Below are 21,331 nucleotides of genomic sequence, written 5' to 3'. Positions count from 1 at the left end.
TGAGGGTAATGAGAATGATTTAGATTGCATTGTGTTTGGGTTATCTGATTTTGATTGTATTGTTGGTATCGATATGCTAACCAAGTACCGAGCCACTGTAGATTGTTTCCAGAAGGTTGTCAGATTCAGACCAGAGATGGCAGATGAGTGGAAATTCTACAGTAAAGGTTCCAGATCTCGGATTTCTTTAATATCTGTATTATCTATGACTCGATTATTACGCAAAGGAGCAGAGGAATTCCTTGTGTATACAGTAGATTTACTGAAATTGAGCCCTACCTTGGCAGAATTGCCAGTGGTATGTGAATTTGCTGATGTGTTCTCAGACAAAATTTCAGGGTTACCTCCAGCCCGAGAGATAGAGTTTAGCATTGAGCTTATTCCAGGTACAGTTCCGATTTCTAGGGCTCCATACCGAATGGCGCCAATCGAATTGAAAGAATTAAAAACTCAGTTAGAAGATCTATTAACCAAGGGATACATCAGACCGAGTGTGTCTCCTTGGGGCGCTCCCGTACTGTTTGCTCGAAAGAAAGATGGTTCGATGAGACTTTGTATTGACTACCGGCAACTGAACAAAGCAACGGTAAAGAACAAATACCCATTGCCTCGTATCGACGATTTATTTGATCAGTTGCAGGGTTCTTCAATGTATTCCAAGATCGATATGAGATCTGGATATGACCAGCTGAGGGTCAGAGATTCTGATATACCGAAGACAGCTTTCAGAACCAGGTATGGACATTATGAGTTTATTGTCACGCCGTTTGGTTTGTTGAATGCTCCAGCTGTTTTTATGGGTCTAATGAACCGTGTGTTTCAGAAATATCTCGATGATTTCGTGATTATTTTTATCGATGATATTTTGATTTATTCAAAGAATATGATTGATCATGCTGAGCATCTGAGAACTGTACTGCGAATTTTGAGAACTGAGAAATTATATGCGAAACTGTCGAAATGTGAGTTCTGGTTGAAACAAGTTGTGTTTCTGGGGCATATTGTTTCTGGAGAGGGTATTTTGGTTGATCCTAGTAAGGTTGAGGCTGTGATTAGTTGGCCTAGACTGAATTCAGTGCCAGAGATACGGAGTTTTATGGGTTTAGCCGGGTACTATCGACGATTCATCAAAGATTTCTCCAGTATTGCGAAGCCGATTACTCAGTTGACTCAGAAGAATGCGCCTTTTGTTTGGTCAGAGGCATGTGAGTCTAGCTTCTCAGAGTTGAAGAAGAGATTGACCAGTGCTCTTGTATTGACGATCCCTTCAGGTACTGGTGATTTTGTTGTATATTGTTATGCATCTCACAGAGGATTGGGTTGTGTGTTAATGCAGCGTGGGCATGTCATTGCTTATGCCTCGAGACAGTTGAAAGCACATGAAACTTGTTACCCAATTCATGATCTTGAATTGGCGGCCATTGTATTTGCACTGAAGATATGGCGACACTATCTCTACGGCAATAAGTTTGAAATCTACTCTGATCACAAGAGCTTGAAATACCTATTTTCACAGTCAGAGTTGAACATGAGACAGCGTAGATGGCTCGATTTATTGAAGGATTTCGATTGTGAAATCAAATACTATCCAGGGAAGTCTAATGCAGCAGCGGATGACTTGAGTCGGAAGGTATGTGCTTTATCCTTATCGACGATAGGTGTTTCTAATTTGATTGAAAATTTCTGTTTTTCTGGATTAGTATTTGATACAGATTGTAGACCATTGCGACTTGTTGCGATTCAAATGGAACCAGATCTGATTGTTCGCATTAAAGAAGCACAGAAAAATGATTAGAATGTTCAGAAGTCGATTCAGATGGTCGGATCAGGACATCACTCAGAGTATCATGTACATGATCATGTTCTATATGTAAATAACCGTCTTGTGGTGCCAGATGTTTCAGATTTGAAACAACAGATTCTATCAGAAGCGCACTGTAGTCGGTTCAGTATTCATCCTAGTGGCAGAAAGATGTATAACGATCTAAAAACACAGTTTTTGTGGAAAAAGATGAAATCAGACATTGCAGAGTTTGTGTCGAAATGTTTGAATTGCCAACTGGTGAAGGCCGAGAGAAAGAAGCCGGAGGTTTACTTCAGAGTTTATCTATTCATGAATGAAAATGGGATCACATTTCCATGGACTTTGTTACGAACTTACCACGATCATCACGGGGTTGTGATAGACAGATTGACCAAATCAGCATGTTTATTCCATACAGAATGACGTATCGATATGATCAGATGGCAGAGATATATGTCAGAGAGATAGTTAGATTGCATGGTGTGCCGAAGTCGATCGTATCAAATCGTGATCCACGATTCACTTCACACTTTTGGCACAGTTTGCAACAGGCTTTAGGTACGACATTGCATCTGAGTACGGCATATCATCGTCAGACAGACGGAGAGTTAGAGCGGACTATCCAGACTTTAGAGGATATGCTAAGAGCTGTAGTGCTAGATTTTGGCACTAGTTGGCAAGATTCACTCCCTCTTTGTGAATTCTCGTACAACAACAGCTATCAGACGAGCATCGAGATGGCACCTTTTGAGGCTTTATATGGAAAGAAGTGCAGATCTCCGCTGTATTGGGATGACATCTCAGAAGTACCAGAGCTTGGGCCTGATATGATCCTAGAGATGACTGATAAAGTAAGACTGATCCAGAAAAGAATGAAGACAGCTCAGGATAGACAAGCCAAGTATTCGAATGTACGTCGTCAACCGTTAGCGTTTGAACATTGAGACAGAGTATTCCTGAAGATCTCTCCTTTCAGAGGTGTTTTCAGATTTGGTAAACACGGTAAGTTGTCTCCTAGATACATCGGTCCGTACGAAATTCTTGAAAAGATTGGCGATCGTACATATCGACTTGCTCTTTCTCCTTCTCTATCTGGGATACATGATGTCTTCCATGTATCGATGTTGCGTAAATATATGCATGATGCTTCTCATGTCATCCAGACTGATGAAGCCGAGCTTGACGACACTTTGAGTTATATTAAACAGCCAATTCAGATTCTTGATTGGAAAGACAAACAACTCAGAACGAAGACTGCTCCGCTGGTGAAAGTCCAATGTAGTCGTCATGGCACTGAAGAAGCGACCTGGGAGACAGAATCAGAGATGAGACAGAAATATCCAGAGTTATTTTCATGACGTAAGTATTTATTTAGCTTTTGAGTATATTGCTTCATTTATAAGCTTTGATTGATTGCCTAAGATTTCAGGGACGAAATCATATCTTAGAGGGGGAAAAATGCAATATCATGTTAATCTGAGATGAGTATTTGATTGTTTGATATGATTATAGACAGAGCACGTCGAGATTGGAATTGTTGAGTTGTGAATATGTGCGAGGACAGAAGGTCTCGCGCATATGCGTGGCTGGTGGGCGCGCATATGCGCGACATGTGCGGTTCCAAGAAGTCCTGATGCGAAGAGCTCGCGCATGTGCGCGAGATAAGGCGCCCATATGCGCAGGGCAGTCGATTTTAAAATGTGCCGAGACGAAGGTCTCGCGCATATGCGCTACATAAAGCAAACATATGCGCGAGTAGCTTGACTTGCCATGCGCCGAGACAGAATGTCTCGCGCATATGCGCCGAGGGAGGTCGCGCATATGCGCGAGACGTGCAGACCAAAGAATAAGCCATGTGTCCTTGCCATGCATTGATATGGGTACACCTCTCCATTCCTCTATCATTTCCCAGCTGAAGAACGAAAATCTCTGAAAGAAACATCCTCAACTCCAAAGTACATGAGAAACTTGATTTTGCAATATCTAACCATCCGATTTTCAATCCAAGTGTAGATTCTTGTTCTTCTCATTACTAGCTACCAAAGTATGCAAGTATTATTATGTTCTTGCTTGGTTTGGAATTATAATGTTGGGGAAATTAGATTTTGGGCTATATGATATGTTCTTGATATGTGGAGATACATAGAATCGTAACCGGATCGAAGAAATGAGATCGTATGAAATTGTTATGCATTTCAGCATATTTGTTGGGATTATACAGATTTTGTGACTTGTTTATGATATTGGTTGACGAGGATGAATTATGGTTATTGATTATTGATGTTTGAGTTGACCGGTATAGCGAGATTACGTCGTTATGCCATCGAAATGTACCGAGATTGAATATTGATCCGTATGTGTACTCCTTTGAGTTAGCGGTTGATATGGTACATTGTATATGTGTCTTTTCAGATTGGTATTGACAGATTGGATATCGAGATTTCAAGACTTCGACTTATTCAACCGAGACTACGACAAGAAAGGGATAATTCATGTTGATTCGGGAAGATACAACTCGAGTTAGATTTTATTCGAGTTTCCCAAAATCACATACTAGATTTCTATACCTTGCTATGCTTGTGCTTTATCTTGATTTATTTACACGCATTGAGATAGGAGAGTCATTGGCAGATTTGCCAAACTTTCTAGATGTTCGGTGGTATCGCAGCATAGGAAAAGATCGACTCCGATTGTAGAGATTCGATACAGACATAACCGAAGTCTAGGAATAAGACGTACCGCAACCACGATTGAGAGAGTAGGTGGGAGATTTGTTACGTCTTATTCACACCGGGATCCCTAGACTTAGATATGAGTCGGGTCAAGGAATAAGAGTCAAAGAGTTTTATCCGTAACTGATATATGTTTTATTATCTTGTGTTTATTTGCATGACATGCATGTATACATGTTTTATACTGGGATTTGTTCTCACCGGAGTTTCCGGCTATTGTTGTGTATGTATATGTGCATGACAACAGGTGGGACAGGATCAGGGTCGAGACAAAGATGAGAGATCGAGATAGCGTGGTGATTACGGGCATAGACGATGAACTAGTGGTTCTACATGTTGATCTCTAGTTGTTTTTTTTTTAAAACGCCAGTTTGTATGGCTGTAATGAACCAAGAAATGTATTTACTTCGTTTGAAATAAAATATAGATATCATTTGTGTATGATTTATATACAATTGTTTTTGATAAGTTAGAGTCCGGGTCCCCACAATTGGGTGTTTTGGCGAAACATATAGGAGTCGATGCATTGTAGTCGGGGATTCACCGCTTACCTTCGGGTGTGGATATCCTATGTGATCTCATGTGTATGTAGCTTGAAATCTCTGATCAGAGTATGATGGTAATTATGAAAGGGGTTTCATAGATTACACCATCGATGCAACTACGACATGACACATAGTATCGATTCATTGACAACTCTCGATTTACCAATGGTTGTCGAATCGGTCGGGATATATGAGATGAAGGTTCTTGCAGGCACTATCATTTGATACCTAGGGAATCATGTAAGCGATGCTGCTAGGCGTTTAACATGATTGGTTGATTACTATCAGACTTGAATTCTGACGTTCTTATTATCAAGGAGGTGATAATTAAGAATGGAGCAATTGGGGTATGCTCGTATAAGGACATGTTTAGTGCGAATCACATGGAGATGTGAACCCACGGCTAGTTGTATCAGTGAACCATTGAGGGCCACACAAGTACTAGCTTTCTAGATCCCGTTGAGAAGTAAAATAGTTCAATGTGTTGAACGGCTTATAAATGAGTTTATAAGCGTAAGGAAAAATAGAAGTATGACTTCTATGAGAGAATGTAACTTTTAATTTATGAATGTGTTCTTAAAATTAAAAGTTGGCCAAATAAATAATGTATTTGAAAATTGTGATTTTCATAAACATTATTATGGACTAAATTAAATTAATTCAAGTGTTCAATTAATTAAACACTAGTGGGCCTAGTAGAGTCCAAATAATTAAATTAATTCAAGTGTTGAATTAATTAAATAACATTGGGTCTTGTAGAGCCCAATTGAAATAATTATTTATACTAGTGTGCTTGAGTAAATTCAAGTAATATTTAAATGGGCTCAAATATATTTGAGACATTTAAAACTAAAGTCCATGGGCTTTGTAAATGTTACAAGCCCTAATAGGTTTTGCATGCTTAGGAGATGAAGAGTTGGGGAATACTTTTTATTAAAAAATTGCAAGGCATGCAAAAAAGTGGTCTTAACTTTTTCACACACCAAGACAACTCATCCTCCCTTCATTCTAGAACACAATGGCCGAAATTTCTTGATAATTCTCCCAAAAATTTTCCTCTCTTTTCTTCTTCAATTGTTGATTAAAGAAATAATTTCTCAAAGAAAAATCCTCCTATTTTTCTAGTGCAAAATAAGAGGGGATCTTCCTAGTTGGTGGTGGGCTTGATTTTTGAACAAGGAGTGTTCAAACGGAGGCTTGTAGATTGTCATCCTTGAAGAGCCTAGTTGTTTACAACTTGGTTGGAGCCAAACATCAATCTCAAGAGATTGATAGGTATATTTTCTATAAACACCCTATGTATGATATTTTAGTGTTTTTGTATTTGCTACACATCTTAGTAGAGGTGTTCGATTTTCTTCTTGAAAATAAAATTTTAAACTTCTGTTGCGTATTAAAACACCTAAAATCGATCCCCTTTCACTTGGCTTGGGCCAGGGCTCGTCCAAGGGCTGTCATGGGTCAGGGCTAGAGTCCTAGCCAAGCTAGGGCTCGAGATATGGGCTTGGGAAGGAGTCCTAGCCATGCTAGGACTCCCACCCGTGAGTCGCGCTGCATGTGCGCGCTAGAGGGCAGGCGTCCAGGGGCTTGGGGGCTCGGCTTGTGGGTCGCGGGCTGGGTTAGGGTGTCTCACTAGGCTCCTAAGAAAGTGCACTAAAGGTTAGCTTGGGTGCTGGGGCGTTGTCTAGGTCCCTAGGTGTGCAAAAGTTTGAACCCATGCAAGGAAGGATTCTCGGCCAGCATGGGGTCTCATGGGAGGGCTTCGTTTTTATGGTTTGGGTTGATGTCTTTGAAAAATTAGGGTCCAGTAGGGTATTCTGGGTTGTTGGGCAAGTTTTGGTTCGACATGGTTTGGGGGTAACTCGTGAAAATCGAAAGTTGGCTCGGGGTCGAAGTTTAGGTGTCAATTAGGGTTTTTAAAATAAAGAAAATTGGAAAACGGCTCACAGGGGGAGAGTCATGGTCCATAAGGGCTAAAATAATATAAAAAGACTAAATTTAGAATTTAAGAGTTTTATATTAAAGTTTGGGATTTTTCGGGATTAAAACACCGTCAAAATAAATAATTAATGATAAATTAAAAAGTATAATTTTTATGCTAAATAAAATTATGAGAAAATTAATTTAGGCTTAAATAATTATTTGGGACATGTTAGAGTCAATGAGTTCAAGAAAAAGTCGAAAACGAGGAATTTTACGTCTAGGGGTAAAACGGTCTATTATTGCCTAAAAATTAATAAACGTCATGGCAGTGCCCTAAATGCTATTTTTATGATATTATGATTATTTTTAAATTTTTATGAAATGTTCATGGTTAAATTATTATTTTTAAATGTCTAAGGGATTTTTATGATTTAAGGAAGACATTTAAAAGACCTGTTGCATGCTTGGTTTCAAAAACAAAAACGTTATGTTATGCATTATTTTTTTATAAAGTGATGAGAATATAAATGTTGAAGGAAGTGAAGTAATTGTGATTAATTCGATAATGATGGAGATGTCGTGAGGGTTATGGTCCCAGTGGGAGCCCGACGATCGTATTTTCATCATTTCGAATATGTGGTAACGGTTTTGTGGTAACGGTAAGAATGGGAATAACGTGAGGGGAAAAGGCCCGAGAGGGAACCCATTTATGGGAAAAGGCCCCCGAGGGAACCCCGACGATCGTATTTCTATTTAATCATGATAGGCCAAGGGCCAGTTGACCGGTGAGAGTGTTGCTGGTGTCCCCCGCTGCCCAATACCGTGGTTATATGTAGATGGATCCATCGATCATGTCATGTCATGTCAGGAAAGTCACAATTAAGGATCTGAATTCAACAAAGGAAAAGGAAAAGGATAAGGAAAATGTTCATGATCATGTTAAAGGTTTTATGTCATGTCATGTTGAGGAAAAGGAAAAAGTTAAAGTTTATGTTTGCATGTCATGAAAAGTTATTTTACGTAAAAGTATTTTCACTGTTGCATGTGGTTTTATATATATTATATGTTATAAAGATTATGGTGTGTTGAGTCTTTAGACTCACTAGGTGTGACGGATGCAGGTGAGGTTGAGGGAGGTCTTGACGGATGATTTGACTGGACTGAAGGCGCACACAACCCGAGGATCAGCGCTTCCATTTTCCCGCACTTATATTTTTGACTCATGATTTACGTTAAAGATTTTAAGATTATTTAATTATGTTTTGAGAGATTTTTGAGAAGTTTAGTATGGGCTACACTTTTCAAACTGTTGCTTTTTTTATGTTTGGTAAAACATTTGACGACTTCGTTTTATGACTATTTCACTTGATTTTTAAAATGCTAGTTGGTTGATGTTTTATTTTAAAGGGTAAAATATTTTATAAAAATATTTTCATGAGATGGACGAAATTTAGGAAAAAAATTTTTTTTTTAGTACTTTTAAAGCAATAAAAAGGGCAGGACGTTTCAAATTTAGTTCGCCCATCATGCTCATCTCAAATTTGTTCTGCATCATCTTAGAGAATCTCTCACATAGCTTAGGGTTAGTTGATCCAAATATAATATCATCCATATATATTTGAACAAAAAGTAAATGATCATTTTTTGAGAATTTAAACAAGGTTTTATCGACCGTTCCAATAGAAAAACCATGCTCAATCAATAATTTGGTTAATGTATCGTACCATGCTCTAGGGGCCTGCTTCAATCCATACAGAGCTTTGTCCAGTTTGTAAATATAATCAGGAAAAGTGTGGTTAATGAAACCAGGTGGTTGTTCTACATGAACTTCCTCATTTAATAATCCATTCAAAAATGCAGATTTGACATCTATTTGATATACTTTGAAATCTTTAAATGTTGCAAAAGCCAAAAATATCCTGATAGCTTCTAACCTAGCAACTGGGGCAAATGATTCATCAAAATTTATTCCTTCCTCCTGTCTATAACCCTACGCTACTAGTCGGGCTTTGTTTCTTATGATTGAACCGTTTTCATTCATTTTGTTTCTATAAACACATCTAGTTCCAATTACATGAGTGTTATTAGGCCGAGGAACTAGATGCCAAACTTTACTTCTTTCAAACTGATTCAGTTCTTCTTGCATGGCTTCTATCCAATTTGTGTCAAGTAGTGCATCATCTATTTTCTTAGGTTCTATCTGAGAGACGAATGCAGCATGCATAAATTCATTTATCATTTGATGTCTAGTTCTAAGAGGAGCAGTAGGATTACCGATGACCAGCTCTAGTGGATGATCCTTCTTCCACCTGAGACATGGTCCATATGTATTAGACTCGGTTGGTTGAATGACTTCGTCTTCTTGCTCTAGGGCTCCTTCTTCCACTTGTGTATCTAGCGTTTGTTGGTTGTCCTCTGGTTCGTTCACTTGTTGAGTTTGTTCTTGAATGATTTCGTCTTCTTTTGATCTGTTCTCACCTGTTCTTGTCAGATCTATCTCATCATCACTGTTGGCTTCAAGGTTAGTAGCATCAAGTGTGTTTAATAAGTCATTTATGCTGCTACTACTATTGTCACGACATATAGATGATTCATCAAATACAATGTGTATGGATTCTTCAACAGTGAGAGTTCTTAAGTTATAAACTCTATATGCTTTGCTCACTGCTGAATATCCTAGAAAAATACCATTGTCAGCTTTGACATCAAAAGCGACGAGATGTGTTTTGCCATTAATATGAATGAAGCACTTACAACCAAAGATGCGAAAGTATCCAACTTCTGGTTGCTTGCTGGGCCAAATTTCATATGGAGTCTTATCATGATTTTTATTGATCATGGACTAGTTTTGAGTATAGCAGGCTGTATTAATGGCTTCAGCCCAGAACCTTTGTGAGATACCAGATTCGGCTAGCATGGTTCTAGATGCTTCCTTCAATGTGCGGTTTCTCCTTTCAGCTACTCTGTTTTGTTGAGGTGATCTTGCTGCTGATAATTCATGTTTTATGCCATGATCTTCAAGATAAGATGACAGGAATCGGTTTAGAAATTCAGTTCCTCTGTCACTCCTGATTCTGTCAACTGCTTCACTTTTCTCGTTTTGAAGTCTTTTGAGCAGCTTGATTAGTTGGTCAGCGGTTTGGTCTTTAGAGTGTAGAAATATTACCCATGTAAATCTTGAGAAATCATCAACTACTACAAGAGTGTGTTTCTTTCCCCCTAAGCTTGTTACGGGTATTGGTCCAAACAAGTCCATATGAAGAAGTTCCAGGCATCTTGCTGATATGTTTCTTCCTTTGTTCTTGAATGTTGACCGGACTTTTTTACCTAACTGACGAGCATTGCGAATTCTATCTTTGGCAAAATCAATGTTAGGCAATCCAGATACTAATTTGAGTTTGCTGATAGTAGAGATAGATTTGAAATTTAGATGATTGAGTCGCTTATGTCAAAGACAATTTTTGTTTCCATTTAAGGCTAAGAAACAAGTAGGTGCGCTAAGACAGTCATCATTCCATCTGACTTTGTATGTATTCTGCTCTCTATGACCAGTTAATATGATAATACCTGCAGCGGTTTTTACAGTGCATATGAGTTTTTGAAATTCTACAGTGTAACCACTGTCACATAGTTGGCTTATGCTTATCAGGTTATAACATAGATTTTCTACAATAAGTACATCTCTAATAATAATTTTGCCGTGGATAATCTTACCTTTACCAACAGCTTTACCTTTAGAATTGTCATCGAAGGTGATGGTTGGACCTTTGTAGTTGATTACTTCTGACAGGAGATCTTTGCTTCCAGTCATGTGTCTAGAACAGCCACTATCCAGGAACCAAATTGATTCCTCCAAGTTCTTCTTCTTTGACACCTAACATTATTGACAAAAGAAATTGGTACCCTTCTCTATTTGGGTCCTGAGCTTATTAGACCCTTAGGAATCCACACTTGAATTATCCTGAAGGATTTTTCATGATGTGTTCTAAGGAGAGCTGTCATGTGCATAATTAGGTGATGCATGCAGTGTCTTTTTCTTTCCAGTATGTTGTTTAAACCTTCTATTATTGTCACTCAATCTGTATCTCTTTTGAACAGGTCGGCTATTGTGGTAATGGTTAAGTCTTATTTTTGAATGATATCCGGTTGATCCTGACTCTCTGCTAGTCCAACCGTTACGAGTGGTTGTACCGCTTCTGAGCCATGACCGGTTGGATTTAGCATTCTCAATTTCAACATATCCTAGACCACATCGCCTTCTGTTATTTTCAAGATTTACATTTTGAGTACCTTGATCTTCAGGTTTATCATGTTCATATACCGTACTAGATCTGACAAATTTAATTGATTTTAAATTGTCTTTTTCTAGTAACAGTTGAGTTTGTGTTCCAGAAGTGTTGCATTCATTAATGCTATAACCTAGTCCGATTTTATCTCCGACTGGCTTCTGCATTTCATTCATCCTGTTCAGAGAAACAGAGGACTTGTTCCATGTGTTGATTGTATTTATCAACCGTTTATTTTCGTTTAACGTTGCATGGAACAATCTTCGCAGGTCATCGTTTTCAGCTGTTAGCAGACTTAGCTTTACTCTCAAACTATTGACCTCTTTTTTCTGCGAGCAGCTAGAGATAGTCAACTTATTTTCCAAGTTTTGATTTTCTGCTTTAGCTTCATTAAACTGCTGTGATAGTCCTTTAAACTCATTTACCTTGTCATGCAGTGCGGTGACAAGATCTTCACGTGTAAATTCTTCAGAGTTAAAGTCAAATACCATCTCATCTGTAGATTCTTGATCTTCTTTGGCCATGAGACATTCTACTATCTCATTTTTGCTTTCACTTGAGGATTCATCAGAGACGGATTTCTCTGATTCTGATTCAGCCCATTTGCTTTTGTCTTCTTCTGCAACCAACACTCGCTGATTCTTCTTTTTGATAAATTTCTTGTTGTCTTTAGACCGTCTTCTATCGTGCTGTTTCTTTTGATCCTTCCTTGGCCTGTTACATTCTGCAATGAAATGCCCTTTCTTTCCATAGTTAAAACAAGCTTGACCATCATCAGTATGGTCCTTGTTGAAGTAAGGTTTATTTATTTTTGATTGATTCTTTCGCATGAATTTGCTAAATTTTTTAACAAATAAAGACATGGCTTCATTGCATAATTGCTCGGCCGATTTCTTACTCATTGATTCATCGACAGGATGAGTCACTGTAGTAGCTGCTAAGCCCTTTGTTTGTTGGGAGGTAGATGTGTCCTCTTCAGTTCGTATTCCTAGCTCGAAATCATATGCTTTAAGGTCGGCGAAGAGATCATGAAGTTCCAATTTGTTTAGATCTTTTGATTCCTTCATTGCTATTGTTTTTACGTCTCATTCTCAGGGAAGAGCTCGCATAACCTTTAGGGAAATTTCTCTGTTGGAATATTCTTTTCCGAGTGAAGTAAGTTCAATGATGATGCTGCTGAACCGCTCATCAAATTCTGCAAGATTTTCTCCTGGCTTCATCTTTACATTGTCAAACTTTTGAATAGCCACATTCAACTTGTTTTCCTTAGTCTGATCATTTCCTTCGCATAGTTGAGTAAGTTTCTCCCATATTTCCTTCGCAGTAGTGCAGGTCTTGATTTTGGCGAACATATTCTTGCCTAAAGTTTTGTAGAGGATGTCTTTTGCAACATTATCCAGATTTTCCTTCTTTTTATCCTCAACTGTCCATTCATATATGTGCTTTTCAACCATCTGAGGAACACCTTCAGTTATTGTTGCAGATGTATTTACCTTCAGAATTTTCATTGGCCCATCAGTGATGACATACCACATGTCGTCATCTTGGGATGCTAAATGTGCCTGCATGCGAATTTTCTAATCGTCTTAATCTTCTTTAGAGAACATCGGAATTTTATTGAAAGAAGCCATAACTGATTAAAAATGTCAATGTTTGAGAAAACCCTGCTCTGATACCAATTGTTAGGATCGAGAAAGAGTTTAGAAGGGGGTGAATGAACTCTTTCAAATTTTTATTTAAAAAGAAGTTTTCGACCGTTTTTGAGGCGGTTGAAAATTCTTTCTCAAAAGGTTGGAAACGTAAACCACTGATTAGTGCGGAGAACGGTTCACAATTCCCAATTGACAGTTCAAACTCGTTTAGCAAACTTAACAGATTACGGTTGGAAAAGTAAGAGCTTGCAAGAAATAAATAACACAATGTTTTTATGGATGTTCGGAGATTGAATACTCCTACGTCACCCCTTCTTCCTTTTTCAGGAAGGATTCCACTCAAAAACTATGGCTTTACAACGTATTTGCAACAGCACACTCCAACAAGGACTTATCACACTGCCTGTATTGGAACTCTTAGTGATCACTTTACACTTTTGGGTATTAAAACAATTAGTTCACCAGACACCAAGACTTGATCTAATAATCAAAAAGTTTCTGATGCGAATAAACACTCTTTGAATGAGCAGCAAGAAGATGATCCTAATATGATCAAATAATTTTCTGTTCAAAGCGTGCTGATTGAGCGAAGAAATATGTGATCTTTTAGAAGTGCTCGGAAATCTTTTCAAGTATGCAAGCAGGCTGATATGTTTCGATTGTAAGCTTCGTGTGTTGTTCTGATAACACACTCTTCCGTTAATATACACGATTTTCTTAACGGTCGGGAGTGACATAGCAACGTTAACCTGATTCTCTGAACAGATGAGTCGCTGTCGTCTTTATGAGCATTAAATGTTCTTTAATGAATGTATTTAATCTTCTTTTTGCTCAACACCGTTCTGAAGCGCTTTTCTTGAGGAGTTCCCTTTATAGTAATTGTTTTTGGTGACAGAACATGAAGTCTTTTCTTGTTCTCCCTTCTCTGGGATAGAACCATAAATGCGGATCATTCTTGGAACATATGAATATATGTTGACTTCAAGATGGTGTAATACTTTGAATGATTTAAACCGGTCAGAAAATGTCTTTGAGTAATAAATGGTCATTCTCAAATGTTCTATTTCTGATAAGCGGTTGAAACTCCTTTTCTAGAAAGATACACCATCATTTGAGCTGGACGGTTAAACTGGTATATGTCACACATATGAACCGCAGAGCTGCCTTGTTTTTGTCATACGCCAAAATTCTTTGGGAATAATATTTTCTTCAACATATATATATATATATATAGTTTTTATATGCTGTACACCTACCGTGCACACATATGTGAGCACCGATGAGGTGTCACTCACCCATTGGATGTGATGAAATATAGAAATATAGCGTATCCAATGGGTGAGTGACACCTCATCGGTNTACTTTATCGCAACTAACTTTTACTTTCCGCATCTGACATTTATTTTATCGCAACTAAATTTTACTTTCTGCAACTAACTTTTACTTGCCCGCAACTAACTTATTAAATCATATATTTCATTTAGGCAATAGCGTGACTCTGCCGGTTGTTCTAAATGAAATATAATGATTTAATTTAACATTTACTTTATGCAATTATATATTTATATAGTTATATATATATATAGTCATAGATACCATATATAAAATATCGGTGAATTCGGTATTTTCTATAGTGGGAACTATATTATATTAGGTGTGTGTTTAAATATTTAATTTTCTTGTAACCATTATTTATGGTGATTTCTTTTGTTTTACTTTTAGTTAAATAATATTACATAAACCAAGAATAAATCCTCGATCCTTGACAAAATTTATAATTTTTAAACTTCATTCTTGCATTTGGTAATCTATAAATTAATAAATTTAAACTTAAAATAACATCTCTGTGGATCGATCTCGTACTTACGAAATATATTACTTGCAGACAACCTACACTTGGGTGAATTATAATTTAAGTAGTAGCACGTTTTTGACGCCGTTGCCGGAGAGGTATAAATTAAGTTTATATTTGTTAATTATGTTTTATTTATAAGTATTGTGTTGTTTTTTTGTATGAGTATTTGGAGTCGAAAAAAAGTGGTAGACTTATTCGAGTATCTGAAAATAATTTAAACATGGATGATAATTCAAATAATCAAGATAATGATAATAATAATAATAATCAAGAACATGATCAATTAAGAACACTTAGGCACCATATGAACCCTATTAGAACTAGTGCCCCATCTTGTTTAGTTTTTTCATCTTGATACATCTAATTTCAACTTTAAACCTCAAATTATTCAATTTTTACCAAATTTTCATGGCTTAGATTCTGAAAATCCATATTTACATCTAAGAGAATTTGAGGAAATTTGTAACACTTATAATTATAAAAATTGTAGCATGGATATAGTTCGATTAAAGTCAACAACAATTTCTCAAAAAGTTTTTTCCTTCTCATAGAACAAACTCTTTTAAAAGACGAATTCCTATTTTTTCTCAAAAACAAGGAGAAATATTTTATCAATGTTGGGATAGATATAAAGAATTACTTAATACATGCCCGCATCATGGTTTTGAAACATGGAGAATAGTTTCTCACTTTTATGAAGGTCTAGTACCTAAAGATAGGCAAATGATAGAATTCGCGTGTAATGGAATTTTTGAAGATAAAAATCCAAATGAAGCCATGGAGTATTTGGATTCATTTGCAGAAAATGCTCAAAATTAGGATAATATAGGTACAATAGAACCACCAACAACTAAAATCAATAATTCAACAAATGGAGGTGGTATATATAATCTTAAAGATGATATAGATATTCAAGCTAAACTTGCATCTTTAGCAAGAAAAATTGAGTCATTAGAAATGAAAAAGAGTGGTCAATTAAAAAATATTCAAGAAATTGTTTGTCGTATATGTGATACACATGATCATGTTACAAAAGATTGTCCAACATTACCTTCATTTAAAGAATGTCTCCATGAACAATCAAATTATGTTAACAATTATAAAAACCAATACTAGATCCTTTTTCACCATCATATAATCTTGGATGGAAAAATCATCCTAATTTTAGTTGGAGGATTGATAATAATGCACAACCCTCACAACAATATTTCCAAAATAACCAAAATCATCAAGGTTATATTCCTTATGTTACACCTACAAGAAAAAACTTTGAAGATGTAATTCATGCATTTATCCAAAAGCAAGAGTCTATTAATATTCAAAACAGTCAATTTATGAGTGATTTTAAAGAAACTCTTGCAAAATTTGCATTTGCACTTAATATTCATGAAAAAGGAAAATTTTCATCTCAACCTCAACCTAATCTTAAAAATCAAAATCAATATTTAAAAAATGAAAAAATTGATCAAATAAAATCTATTATTACCCTTAGAAGTTGTAAAATAGGTAATGATCCATATAGTAATGAAAACAAGGATCATTTAAAATCAAAGGTAAGGATGATAATCCTGATACTTTTGAGAATGATGATACCTTAAATTCTAAAAATAATATGTTCAAAGATAAATCATCTGAAATAGTAAATGGATCAAATAAACCTCTACCATTTCCTCATGCATTAACAAATCATAAAAAACAAAAAAAAATGATTATGATATCTATGAAGTTTTTAAACAAGTAAAGATAAATATTCCATTATTAGATGCTATTAAACAAGTACCTTCATATGCAAAATTTTTAAAAGACTTATGTATTGTGAAGAGAAAATTGCATGTGAAGAAGAAAGTATTCTTGGTTGAACAAGTAAGTTCTATTCTTCAAAATAATTCTAGTTTAAAATATAAAGATCCTGGTTGTCCAACAATTTCATGTTTTATTGGAGAAAATAAAATTAAAAAAGCTTTGTTAGATTTGGGAGCAAGTGTGAATTTACTTCCTTATTCAGTATATGAAAAACTTAATTTAGGAGAATTAAAGCCCACTTATGTTACTCTCTTACTGGCGGATAGGTCAATCAAAATACCTAGAGGTATTGTAGAAGATGTGTTGGTTCAAGTTGATAAATTCATATATCCTGTAGATTTTATTGTTTTGGATACACAACCAATAGAAGTACATAATGAAATTCCAGTAATATTGGGAGGACCATTTCTAGCAACTTCAAATGCTTTAATTAATTGTCGAAATGAAATGATGAAGTTGTCTTTTGGAAATATGACTCTAGAACTTAATGTTTTCAATTTATGTAAACAACCAAATATTAATGAAAATGAATATGATAATGAAATTGAAACAATTGTGGAAGAAAATATACAAGAAGAAAATTTAAATCAACAATCTGAAGTTTTTTCAATAGAAATTTTTGAGTCTGAAAATAATTTTAAAGAAGATGATAATACAAAATTTGAATTAAAAGGTTTACCATTCGAATTGAAATATGTATTTCTTGATGAAAATAAAACATTTCATGTTGTAATTTCTTCCACTATTCTACCAAATCAAGAAGAAGATTTAATTAAATTACTTAAAAAATATAAAAATGCAATTGGATGGACTTTGAACGATATAAAAGGTATAAATCCTTTAATTTGCACACATAAAATTCACTTGGAAGAAAATGATAAAACATATCAACAACCACAAAGAAGGTTAAATCCACATATGAAGGAAGTTGTTAAGAATGAAGTATTAAAACTATTAGACGCTGGAATTATCTATCCAATCTCAGATAGTAAATGGGTAAGTCCAACACAAGTAGTACCTAAAAAGTCAGGTATCACTTTTATAAAAAATGACAAGGGATAATTATTACAAGCTAGGATTCCATCTAGTTGGCGTGTGTGTATTGATTATAGAAAATTAAATGATGCAACTAGAAAAGATCATTTACCACAACCATTTTTAGATCAAATTCTAGAAAAAGTAGCAGGAAATTCTTATTACTGTTTTCTTGATGGGTATTCGGGGTATTATCAAGTACCTATATAATTAGAAGATCAAGAAAAAACTACTTTCACTTGTCTTTTCGGAACTTTTGCATTTAAAAGAATGTCATTTGGTTTATGTAATGCTCCGGCTACTTTTCAAATATGCATGTTAAGTATTTTCAGTGATATGATAGAAGAATTTGTAGAAGTTTTTATGGATGATATAACTGTTTTTGGAAACTCATTTGAAAATTGTCTTAAAAACCTAGAAGAAGTATTTAAAAGATGTGAAGAAAAAATCTTGTTTTAAATTGAGAAAAATGTCACTATATGTTTAAATCTGGGATTGTGTTAGGTCATGTGATATTTGAAAAAGGAATTGAAGTTGATAAAGACAAAGTTGATGTTATTGCTAATTTAACATCACCAAAAACGGTCAAAGAAGTTCGATCATTCTTGGGTCATGCAGGTTTTAATAGAAAGTTTATAAAAAAATTCAGCATAATATCTAAACCAATTTCGAATTTTTTAACCAAAGATACACAATTTGAATGGACTCAGAAATGTGAAAATGTTTTTTAAAAAATAATTAATCTTTTAATTACATCACATATTTTACAACCTCCAGATTGGTCTTTACCATTTGAATTAATGTGTGATGCAAGTGATTATGCTATAGGGGCCGTGTTAGGACAAAGAAAAGAAGCAAAACCGTATGCAATCTATTATGCTAGTAGAACCTTAAATAGTGTCCAGATAAATTATTCAACTACTGAAAAAGAATTACTTTCAGTAGTATTTGCATTAGATAAGTTTCGATTTTATTTAATTGGTTTTACTACTATTGTGTACACTGATCATTCTGCCGTAAAATATTTATCAAATAAACAAAATGCTAAGCCAAGATTAATACGGTGGATTTTATTGTTACGAGAATTTGATATTATAATTAAAGATAAAAAAGAAAAAGAAAATGTCGTAGCCGATCATTTATCTAGAAAATGACTGAATCATCTCATAATGAAATACCAATAAATGAAAATTTTCCAGATGATCAGTTGTTTTATGCTACTATTATGCCCTGGTTTGCTAAGATTGTAAATTTTATTGTGACAAATAAAATGCCTTCTCATTGGAATTCACAGGACAAGAATAAATTCTTGATAGAAGTTAAAAAATTTTATTGGGATGATGCTTACTTGTTTAAGTATTGTCCTGACCAAATTTTTCGATGATGCATACCCGACAATGAAGTATGTAATGTTATTAAATTTTGTCATTCTGAAGCATGTGGAGGTCATTTTTCATCCAATAAAACAACTACAAAAATCTTACAATGTGGATTTTATTGGTCGGCTTTATTCAAAGATACGCATTTATTTTGCAAATCTTGTGAAAACTGTCAGACGATGAGATCAATTTCAAAACGAAACATGATGCCTTTAAATCCAATCATAATTATTGAAATATTCGATAGTTGAGGAATAGATTTTATGGGTCCATTTCTATTATCTTTTGGATATACGTACATTTTAGTCGCTGTTGATTATGTTTCAAAATGGATTGAAGCAATTGCATGTAGAACTAATGATCATAAAGTTGTTATAAAATTTTTAAAATAAAATATTTTTAGCCGATTTGGAATACCAAGAGCAATGATTAATGATGGGTGAAGTCATTTAATAAATAAATCATTTTCTTCTTTGTTAAGAAAATATGGCATTACACATAAAGTTTCTACCTCATATCATCCTCAAAGTAATGGTCAAGTTGAACTTGCAAATAGAGAAATTAAAAAATTTTAGAAAAAATAAATAATCCAAATCGAAAAGATTGGTCTTTAAGATTAACTGATGCATTATGGGCATATAGAACTGCATTTAAGACATCATTAAGGATGTCACCATATAGGTTAGTTTTTGATAAACATTGTCATTTACCGGTTGAACTTGAACATAAAGCTTATTGGGAAATTAAAGTATTTAATATTAATTTAGATGATGCATCTAAATTAAGAAAATTGCAATTAAATGAACTAGAAGAATTAAGAAATGATGCATATGAAAATTCAAAGATTTATAAAGATAAACCTAAAGCCTTTCATGATAAAAATATTATGAGAAAGTCATTTGAAATTGGACAAAAAGTTTTACTTTATAATTCTCGTTTGCATTTATTTCCAGGAAAACTAAGATCGAGATGGTCTGGACCATTTATAGTTAAATTTGTTTATCCTCATGGTGCTGTTGATATTGAAAATCCTAAAAATAATGACGTGTTTAAAGTTAATGGGCAACGACTTAAGCCTTTTATAGAAAATGAAATTCTTAACGATGAGTGTATGCCTTTATATGATCCACAATAGTTGTTTGATATTTTCATTTTGTTTTTGCAGATTCTAGTTCATTTCCCGGTTAAGTGGCGGATAATGTTACTCTGTGACTATCTAAGTCGGTTTCTTCAATTTTCCCAAAATAATTGAAATATATAACAAAAACAATAATAATAATAATAATAATAATAATAATATGGATGCTTGTATTATAAATCTTCGTAAATATTTTGCTTGTTTACGTGATAATGCGTTGAAAAAAATTTATAAAGCTATATGTGAGCGACTAAGGCTGATGATGTCATATGGCATACCGAATGATATTTGTTTGATAATTGAAGCAAAAGTCTGATTTGTTGGGAAGCAAGTGAAATAATAATAAGACATATGCCAGGATCAAAAAGCGAAGAGCTAAACGTATAGGTGGATGTCATAAATGTACAAGGTGGACTTGTAAAGGGAAATGCAAAAATGTTGGAATGACATCAATGAATAGAGAAGATAAAATTTTATTCATTAAGAATGGTCTGAGTAAAGAACCTTTGGATAATTTCTAGAGGTTCTTGATACGCATTCTAATGGGTACGTGCAAAATGAACTTCTTAAACTATGGTGGCAATTTCAACATGAGGAATATCAATATGGACGGTGGAATCAGCCTTATAAAGATCCTACTGTAGTAACGCATATCTGTTTGGATAAGTAAAATCAGAGGAAGATGTGAGCCACAATCACAACTACGCTGTATATATGTGTTTTAATTTATGTCATTTTTATTTTTTTTAATAATAAAAATTTCCTGTTCAAATATTGACTTTTGGCATGTTACGCTTATAAATTCATATGCTGTAATCTAACAATTGTAGAAAACAAATTTCTCAACATGTCGACGTCCACGGTAATTAAAATCAAAAATATTTATGTATTTTGTGGATCTAGTGCAGGAAAAGATTCAATTTATGAAGCGGTAGAAGAAATGCTTGGAATAACGCTAAAAAAAAAGATTCATTTGGTATATGGTGGTGGTGAAGTTGGTCGCATGAGAAAAGTTGCAAAAGCTGCGCATGCAGGTGGAAGTGAAGTCTTAGGCATTATTCCGATTACCTTAGCCAGTCTTACAGGACCAACAATAGGAGAAGAAATGAAAGTGGACAACATATATGAACGAATTACTCAAATAATTGAACATTCAGATGCTTTCGTTGCTTTGCCAGA

At 34.9% G+C, this 21,331-nt stretch overlaps 2 protein-coding genes and 1 non-coding gene across 3 annotated transcripts in view; all 3 read right to left on the bottom strand.

Annotated features, from left to right (window-relative positions):
* Positions 1-10,815, bottom strand: part of LOC140981591 (uncharacterized) — a 33,458-nt gene extending 22,643 nt beyond the window's left edge. Inside the window, exons 1-3 of the mRNA XM_073448019.1 lie at positions 10,719-10,815; positions 9,893-10,358; positions 9,079-9,796 (exon numbers count right to left, since the gene is read on the bottom strand). Of these exons, the coding sequence (XP_073304120.1) occupies positions 9,079-9,796; positions 9,893-10,358; positions 10,719-10,815 (1,281 nt within the window). The remainder of the gene's footprint in view (positions 1-9,078; positions 9,797-9,892; positions 10,359-10,718) is intronic.
* Positions 10,816-12,381: 1,566 nt separating this feature from the next.
* Positions 12,382-12,825, bottom strand: LOC140981590 (uncharacterized). Its single transcript, XM_073448018.1, has one exon. It carries the CDS (start codon positions 12,823-12,825, stop codon positions 12,382-12,384), a length of 444 nt encoding a protein of 147 aa, XP_073304119.1.
* Positions 12,826-15,351: 2,526 nt separating this feature from the next.
* On the bottom strand, positions 15,352-15,462 carry LOC140981904 (small nucleolar RNA R71). Its single transcript, XR_012176177.1, has one exon. It is a non-coding gene; the product is annotated as a small nucleolar RNA R71 (small nucleolar RNA).
* Positions 15,463-21,331: the final 5,869 nt, after the last annotated feature.

The sequence above is a fragment of the Primulina huaijiensis genome, chromosome 7, assembly GCF_012295235.1.
Source record: "Primulina huaijiensis isolate GDHJ02 chromosome 7, ASM1229523v2, whole genome shotgun sequence".
Lineage (NCBI taxonomy): Eukaryota > Viridiplantae > Streptophyta > Magnoliopsida > Lamiales > Gesneriaceae > Primulina > Primulina huaijiensis.
The sequence above is the reverse complement of the archived record's forward strand: the minus strand, read 5'-3'. Positions and strand labels throughout refer to the sequence as shown.